At 27.1% G+C, this 9697-nt stretch overlaps 1 protein-coding gene across 3 annotated transcripts in view; it reads right to left on the reverse strand.

The window, feature by feature from the left end:
* LOC125863122 (myb family transcription factor IPN2) overlaps window positions 1-5353 on the reverse strand; it is an 8030-nt gene extending 2677 nt beyond the window's left edge. The window contains exons 1-7 of one of the 3 annotated variants that reach the window (XM_049543267.1): window positions 5042-5353; window positions 4863-4939; window positions 4695-4761; window positions 4543-4609; window positions 3972-4014; window positions 2876-3299; window positions 2569-2773 (exon numbers count right to left, since the gene is read on the reverse strand). In XM_049543267.1, coding sequence (XP_049399224.1) covers window positions 2569-2773; window positions 2876-3299; window positions 3972-4014; window positions 4543-4609; window positions 4695-4761; window positions 4863-4939; window positions 5042-5210 — 1052 coding nt within the window. In that variant the 5' untranslated portion in view covers window positions 5211-5353. Of the gene's footprint in view, window positions 1-2414; window positions 2795-2875; window positions 3300-3971; window positions 4015-4542; window positions 4610-4694; window positions 4762-4862; window positions 4940-5041 lie in introns of those variants that run through there. The other 2 variants (XM_049543266.1, XM_049543268.1) reach the window with 2 other exon arrangements.
* Between the last annotated feature and the right edge of the window lie 4344 nt (window positions 5354-9697).

Genomic DNA, 9697 nt, shown 5'->3' on the forward strand with positions numbered 1-9697 from the left:
TATTTATTTCTACTATATAATAAAAAGGAGTTTATTATGATATTATATATTATATAAACTCCCTTTTATTATATAGTAGAAAAATAAATATATATTATATATATTATATAATAGAAAAAATGATTTATTATATTATATATTATATAGGGAGTTTATGATGGGACACATAGAATGTCCCATCATAAACTCCCTCTTATATAATAGTAGAATCCTTCTATTTCGATTTTATATGAAGCTATTTGACTCGATATTGAGTTCAAGAAATAAGTAATAACTTTTGAAAATACGTACTCACAGTTCTCTTAAACATACACAATATTTGTGCAACTATTAAAACTTTTTATTAAAGATAAAATAAAGAGTACACAACACAAATTTAATTAGTTTAGGGCCTAGCTAATTACGTGTTTTTACTTTAGTTTTCGAAATTACCTTTCATATCATATTTATTTTGTCAGATACATGTATCTAACGCACTCAGATACATATATTTCAGATATATGCAGATCAAATTAAGTATAATATGTTTCATATACATTGTATCTAAGTGTGATTCACATATATATGAGATACACTAACTCTCTCGCTCGTTTCTCTCTATGTATCCGTATCTCAAAATATATTTGAAATGTATTTGATATCCCAGACAGATACAATATGTATCTGGTGTGATTTGCATATATATGGGATACACGGACTCTCACCCGCCTCTATTAATCGCCTAGCTATTTCCTCTCTCACTCACTGTTTTCCTTATGTATCTATATTTCAGAATATATCTAGTATCAAAGATACATGTATTTGACTTGAAATCTAAAGAAGTGGTGTATTTGACTTGAAATTTGATACAAAATTATTAATTAGTGAGACATGTAATTATTTCAAACTACTGAATTGGTATTTACGATAGAGATGTTTGTGTCATTTGATTGTTTTTTCAAAAATAAAATTTGACTTCTATATTTAGAAAGATAATCATTCTTTAAAACAAATTAAAAAGGATTTAAATATACATAAACTAGAAAATTCTATATATATAGAGAGAGAGAGAGATTAGAAATAGGAGTAGCTTGAATGATCAACAATTGGAAATATATGAGAAAATATGGAAGGAGTTCTTCATTTTCCTTTAGAGGAAATAACGCTCCAGGGACAGTAACAGAATCAAGATTTTCACTAAGAGAATTTGAAATATAAAATTTACACATTAATTATATATGCATAACAAATAATTTTAATCATATATAAAAAATGTAATTTTCTTTTAAAAGAAATTCGAATGAACCCCTCGATCCATCCTAACTTCTCTCAAGACTACTAGAGTGGTAAGAAGGACCATAGTGTCTATTCATGATCGAGGTGAAAATCTCAAAAGGTAATAAGGGGAAAAAGTATATATGCATAGAATTCCGTTTAGATGAGTACGTACCGTCAGTGAAAAGCTTGTTATAGTTGTAAGAGCCACGCTTTGCCTTGGGAATATCGAATCCTAAATTATAAAAGTTGGATGCTCTATGTCTCTTTGTCTCATTCCTAAAGAGAAGCTTCCAAATATCCCTATCTTTAATTTTGCTCAAATAAAAGAAAAAGAATATATTCTCAAGTTACCCTTAACTTCTTTATACTTTTTTCTACTTTGGTTTTCTTTGACTGGCAATGAAGATCAAGTTCAAGCCACCCTCTTTCTGCTTTTATTGTTATGTAATCATGAATAATTAGCCTAAAATGAAAGTTTCCCAATAAAACGGTTAATCTCATGATGATCATTTTGCGGTACCAAAAATATCATTATTGGGACCTTAAACTTTTCAAAAGTTACTAAAAGAGAAAGAAAAAACAACTTAAAATGGTACGTGTCCATGAGAAGCGTAATGATTAAACAAGGATTGAAAATGTACAAATTTTAAACATTTACTCCCTCTGTTCCATTTTATATGAGTTAGTTTGACACGACACATAATTTAAAATAAGTGACAGATATTACTGTAGTTTAAAAAATCATTTCATTAAAGGTAAAATAAACATTTTAAAGTTAAATTGTTAAGTTTAATTCAATATAGAAACGTGTCATTTCAAAAAGGAAAGTAAATTATAAAAATGGAGACAGATAGAGTACTATATATCTATAAATATTTTACTGTAAAATTAACATTGTATATCAAAATTGAAGTTGTTGTTCTAAAACTAATGATTTCAAATCTTGAATCCATCGTATACATACATAGGATGTGCAAAAATACAAAAATGAGAAATGATCAAGACGTGTGCGCACCAAATCTAGTGCATGCACTATATATGATATGAAATCCAACAAATTACATATATGTGTAGATTGTTTAAAAAAAATGACGGTGCCCTTCAATATTGTAATTAGGTAATTATAATAAGGTGTACGTGCCATGTCAAATGATACGTTATAGTAAAGTGAATTCATTGATATGCATGGTGACCAACAATTATTGTTTTTCCTAAGTATAATAGTAATAGTAATAGTAATACTACAATATATATTATAAACTCGATAAATTAGAAAAAAGTTCCAGTGTAAAAAATTATCTAAGTTTTTACCCGAAAACAGAATTTCGTCCACCTTGAGCACTCAAACTTGAAACCTGGGCAGCTCTTCTTGGAGAAGGTCTCTCCAGCTTCGCGTCAAATTTCTTCTCATCTTGCAGTAATGGCTTAGATTCGTAGATATCAGACACCGAATCAATCTCAGGGTTGCAACTCCTCTCCATCTGAATAATTTGATGATCGTCTTCATTATTAGAACCTAAACACGAACCTCCTCCACCTAATTAAGTAAAATGATCATATATATAGTTTGTTCTCTCTAACAGCTTAAATCTCATAATCACACAATTTCAATACATACCTAATTCATGTAGACGAAAATCATCTGACCACATAAATGGACTCTTTCCATTGCTAGTATTGTAAGGGCTAGACCTTTTCTTTCCAAGAGACAAGTTATGATCAGTTGTAGTATTGCTCAAGTTCATGAATCCATCAAAGGACGATGATCGTTCACCCATGCTACTCTGAGCATGAAGATCGATGTGTTCTCCACATATGTTCAAATCTTGGAATGACGAGAAAGTTAGAGGAGGTGTTCCAAATTCTTTAAAGGCAGCTGAAATGTCTGGTATTAATCCTCCTTGATGATTTCCAATACCTTTAAAGGTTCTTGTTGGTAATGCCATGTTTTCTTCTCCACCCAATGTTTGACAAGCTTTTTCTAATATAGTTTGCATGTATTTTCCTTGTGCTTCAATCCTCAATTGAAGGTGTCTTTGTACCTGTACCATGCATGCACACATAATTAAATTCCTAAGTTATACTAATGATATACTATGTCTGTCTGTCTCAATTTATGTGGTACGTACCTTTTATTTTTTTAGTCTATTTTAGAAAGAATGTCACCTTTTCATAATTAGGAATAATTTAACTTTGAAATTCTTCTTTTACCTTTAATGGAATGATTTATAGTCATGTATACAAATATGCAAGGTTTGTTTTAGGCTATGAATTTCAAATGTCTTTTCTTTTTAAAAAAATAACAGTGTCAAAATCAAACGATGCTACTTAAATTGAGATGAAGGGAGTAATGGTTGAACCTATTAATTAACTTTAAAATTCAAGATCCAACTCTTGTATCCGGTAATACTAGAGAATTATGAGTCCGGGTTTAAAATAGACACTTTCTAGACACCACAAATCAAAAGGGATCCTCTCTTAAAACACAGTCAAAACGGACACTTTGCCCACAAATGGACGAACTGTCACAAAAGAACGTTAACTTTCGTCCGTTTCACTCCAAAACAAATCACAAATATGTTTCATAAATTAAGACAAATGAAGTAATGATTGAACCTATTAACTTTAAAAATTCAAGATCCACCTCTTGTATGTGGTAATACCAGAAAATTATATCACTTTGATTTAAAAAAAATATTGAAATATATAATTACCTCTAATTGTTCATGCAGCCTTCTCTGCACCTCCATTTGCATCCTAATTCCATCAGATATGTGAAAGTTAATACTGACGCTATTTCATGTATCACATATAATTACCCAACGATAAAATTAAATCTAACACCCCATTGATGACAATTACTTGTATAATCACAAGTTCAATCCAACGGCAAAATCAGAATTTTCATTAATAACATTCAAAATTTAATATGTACATAAGAAAAGTAATTTTTAACCAATATATTTTCGCTACACCACCCAATCTAATAGAATTAAGCATTTATTAGAAGAAGAATAAAAGAAAAAGAAGATCTCAATATTGTTAAAATTTCTACCTTTCATACTTGGAGGATTTATATTAAAGTTTGATTCACATCACATCCTCTAATACACCTCAAAAAGAATTTGAAACAAGAAAAGAAAAGAAAGGGACTAGTGTAAACACCCTTCAAAGAAACAATTCCTAATAATTATTAAAGTGAAAGCAAACTAAAGGAGTTATAACAAGATGAAATTTAATTTATACTAAAGTTTAAAGGGAAATTAACAAGAAAAAATAGCATACTCATTCATATTACGTCCGATCATTCCAGATGAAGATGCTGAATTTCTTTGCAGTTCTAAACTTGTAGCTGCAAGTTAATTAAACATATTAATATACACTTATACAAAAAAAAAAAATCATCTACAAACACTAAGAACACGAATCAGTAATACCTCTATCGCCATCCTTCACTGAGTGATCATTAAATTCTTTGTGCGGTTGTTTTCCCAGTCTAAATTTCTACTCATAACAACAAAAAAAAAACAATTAGGTTATGAAATGATCAAGATAAAAATATTCAAAGGTAGATCTTGAATTAATCGCGAAGATCAAAATTAAACCTGAAGATGACTCTTGAGATGGTAAAGAGTTAAACCCTTAACACCCATAACTCTCATAATAGTCTTAGGTGTTGCCTCTACACAACCAAAAATAAAATAAAACATATAAGTTTAAATTCTGAATCGACCTCTGGTAAACATATGAAAAGCTTACATATAGGGTTAGGTAGAGAACGTACTATCAGGTCCACCTAACTGAGTAACAGCATCAACGAAGCGTTCATGAAGCTCAACAGTCCAACGAAGACGAGGTTTTGGATCAGTGGTAAGGACGAGACCGGAATCACCTTGAACACACATGGGTCTATCATGAGAATTCATAGTAGAAGGTTTCTTGGCATGGAACATTCTCTCTTCTTTTTTTTTTTTTTTTTTATTTCTTTGATGGTATTTCTTCCTAATGGAATACTATGCTAAAGAGATTCAAGAACAAATGCGATATGCAAATAGAATAGGTTTGGTTTTAATTTGAAGAAGAGAACATGTACCTTTTAGAAAAAAAAAAGTGGACAAACCCTTCAATTAAATAAAGATAAAGTCTATGTTGAGTAAAATTTGTATTATACTTATTAATTAGTCCGTCCCATTTTATATGAGTTAGTTTGACTTGACATGGAGTTTAAGAAAGAAAATAAGACTTTTGAAACTGGTGGTATAAAATAAGTGTTAGGTATTTGTGGGTAAAATGAGCATTTTAAAGATAAATTGTTACTCCCTATGTCCCACTTTATATGACTTATTTTCCTTTTTAATCAGTCTAAAAAAGAATGACACATTTCGATAGTTAGTAGCAATTTAACTTACCAGCAATGATTGTGGTGGAGTGGTAAATACTCCTTTATCCTTAACCTAGAAGTCTCGGGTTTGAGACTCCTTGATACAGAGCCGCCTTTGTTAGGGAGCGTTTTACGGGACTTCCCGGTGCGACATGGGTATCGAACACCGGTTGGAAAACAAACAAAAAAATCTTACTTTAAAATATTTATTTTATCTTTAATGAAATGATTTCTAACCACACAAATATCTAAAACTTATTTTAGATCACAAATTTTCAAAGTCTTTTTTTTTAAAACTTCGAATCAAGTCAAACTAACTTATATAAATTGGGATGAATGAAGTACTTAAAAAAGAAAAATGAATCATATAAACTGAGACAGAGGAAGCAGTAGATTTATAAGTAGCTAGGGAAAAAAGTTGTAAATACTAACATGCAGCTCTACTTTAATTTGGCAAAAGAAAATTAAAGTTCCCCTGGTGTAGATGTGTGGATGTGTATATAACTAGTTAATTACGGTGTATTTTTTTGCTTTATTAAAGAAAATTAAAGAGGGACTCGTATAACGTGAGGTGGTATAATTTATTATTAATATGATAGGAGTTAATTAGCATCTGGCCAGGGGTTGAATTCACACTTTTTTTTAATTATTTTTTTTATTGAAAAGGGACTCTAATAACGTGATGTAGTATAATAATATAAATTATTATGGAAAGTGCTAAATGATCAGAAAATTTGATCAGAATATTAAAAAAATTATAATATTTTTTTTATTTTAAAATAAAATGATTTTTTTCCCCAATTTTTAGTTAAAAAATATTAAAGCTAAAAGAATAAAAATATTTTAAAATATAAAATAATATAAATAAAATATCATTCTAATTAAATTCTGACCAAATTTTCTCGTCAAAAAGATTTTTCCAATTATTATACTCATACAATCATAACTAACTTTGCATTTATAGGGATTTGTATTGCTATGATTAAACATAATTCAGAATGTTACCTCGTTGGTTAGTGGTACATTGGAAATTGAAATTAGTTATATTTACTCTGTTCTATTTTATACTCCCTTTGTCCCTAATTATTTATCCACTTTTAAATTGACATATTTATTAAGAAAATAAAAATCGACATAATGAGTTATCATTTTACCTCTCTTAATTATAAACTGGATGAATTAAAAACTTAAAATTTTCAAGAAGCTCTACATTTTTCAAAGTAATTAATTGAGGGTATAATAGGTAAATTTTTTTTGTCATTTATTGATTTGTCAAAATGGACAAGTAATTAGAGACAACTAAAAAAAGAAATGGACAAGTAATTAGGGACAAAGGGAGTATGATGTAGTGTGATTTGATACGAAGTTTTTTTTTTTAAAATGATTTTTGTGTGGATATATAAATCATTTTATTATTAAGAATAAAATGAGTAAAAATTAGTATTTTAAAATTAAATTATTACTGAATATAGAATTTTTTTTAAAAAAAGTGAATCATATAAATTAAAATTAAAAAATAATTAATTTATATTACAAATCAAACCGCGGAATATCTAGACAACTTCAAAGGTCAAAAGTTTTATGACCAAAAAAAACGTTGAAAATATGAATTGTTTAGTGCTATCACTCGACAGCCATTATTATTGAAAACTAATTTATAAATTGAAGAGAACTTTTTGAAACAAAAATAAGATATTCTCAACAGCCATTTTTATTAAAAACTAATTTATAAATTAATTTAAATGCTTTTTGACTGTAGCATTCGAAAATCCGTAGAATTATTTCGGTTAGACCGTCGAAAATAGAAGATATTTTTTTTAAAAAATAATATACTTTCTATTGTTTATTCAATCAAAAATATGCACTCTTCCCACAATAAATATATATGATTGAATGCAAATTAAAGTAAATTTAAAATTTTTTAGGACTAAAACTTAAAAGATTTTCATATAAACTGGATAAATTTTTTTTAGGGAAATTACTATCTAATAGAAAAACTAAACACAAATGATTGGAGATACTTGTTCCACACTGCCAATGTTTTACTCGTGTAGTTTGTGGCTAGATTTACTTGGCACGCTTGATTTGACATAAATATTAAGAAATGAAGAAAAATGTTTGAAATTTATGATCTAAAAACAAATCTTAAATATCTATACAATTATGAATGATTTCATTATGAGTAAAACATGAATTTTAGAATTAAATTCTTTCTAATCAAAAGAAAAATGACATTATTAATTCTTTTAAAATTGACTAAAAAAAGTGTCACGTAAATGATTAGAGAAAAAATAAGTATTTGAGGTAAAATGATTTTGGAACCAAAGTAACTTTTAAGAAAAAAAAGTTAAATTAACCGCAGTGACTTTGAATTCAATTTTACCAAGGGTTACCTATCTTATACTGTGAAATATATCTAAAAGTGGTTTTTTTTTAAGAAAGAAAGAATAAATATCATAGATATTAAAAGGAATTTAGAAAGTTATGGCATAGTTCCTTTGATATTTGTACTAATTTTTTTTTTTAGATATTTAGGAAAAGATATTTGTGGTAGATAATATAATTGTGTGGAATATTTTGAATCTAAATTGATTATCCCTATATAAATATTTCTCTTTTTGGATGACCAACTCTACACAAATATAAATAGGAGTGACCTTGGTCATTTAAAATTTGAATTTATGATTTATTTGCTTTCATAGTTTGACTTCTTTTTTTTCATATCATTCATTTTTTTTAGTTAGAATTGATAAAATATTTTTCTGTCATACATTTGAATTTTTTTAGTTAGAATTGATAAAATATTCTTTTTGTCATACATTTGAATGATTTTATTAATCTTCTGTTTTCCAAACAATATAGTCCAACAAAATGTGTACTTTTAGCTTTTATAATTAGTTAAATTAAATATTACTAATTAAAAAAATATATCAATGATTTTTTTACAATATTAATTACAAATATATGTTAATTTTAATTTATTGGTAATTTTCAAGAAATAATATGTATCATAGATATCTAATTTAATATTATGTATAAAGGCATATGTTTATCAAATGTTAATTTCCATTTTTGATAATTAACTTTCATTTTTAAATTTTAATTTAACTATGTAATTATACTTGTGCAATTAAAAAAATACGCTTATAATTACACTATAATTATATTATAACAAATAAACATGTTATCGTAGCTGTGTAATTACTATGTCTTATATCAATTTCAATTGTCAGATAACTTTCCGAATAAACTCTTAGTGATTTTCAATTTCAACATTTTGCCTGACATACATATTTCCTATCATAAAATTCAAATAAATAAAATAAAAATTGATACATTATACACACAATCTTAAATTTAAGATTATAACTTAAAAGTCTAATTTATTTTCTTAATATCAAAGTAATACAATTGCACATACTTAGCACTGTCATCCTAAACACGTACGCTAAAATATTTTATTTCAAACTTTTTCTTTTTTGTATTTTATTATTATATTATGTATAAACAACTAAAATTTATTTATATTGCAATGTACATATGCTAGTATATTTACACTTCAAAGTTATTTTTTTAGAATCTTCTGTTCTGAATTTTGTACCATATCGATATGTTTTTAAAATTCATTTTTTAATTCTTAGTAAAAACGAAGTTAGCGGTTTACCCCCAAAATAGCCAAAACATACCCTTTTGCTCTTCGGATTTTTTTTAAGAGGAAATTTCTCAATTAACCACTATAATAAAATTAATTTGGCTCATTAATTATAGTTTATATATTTATGGGTTGTAGTTATAATTTAAGCTGTTATGGCCGATCTTATTTGTATAATTCGCATGTATGCTTGTATAATTGAGCTATTTTTGTATGTATTGGTTAGTATCAATTGATTTGTATTTATTTTCTGAACTTTAAACGGTTATACAAATTACATTATACAAAAGTTCGTTCGTATTTGTATAAACTGGTTAGTATCAATTCATTTGTATTTATTTTTGTATAAATTCGAAAAAACGAATTTATAGAAACAAAAACATCTGAACTTTAAACAGTTATACAAA

The sequence above is a fragment of the Solanum stenotomum genome, chromosome 4 (genome assembly GCF_019186545.1).
Source record: "Solanum stenotomum isolate F172 chromosome 4, ASM1918654v1, whole genome shotgun sequence".
NCBI lineage: Eukaryota > Viridiplantae > Streptophyta > Magnoliopsida > Solanales > Solanaceae > Solanum > Solanum stenotomum.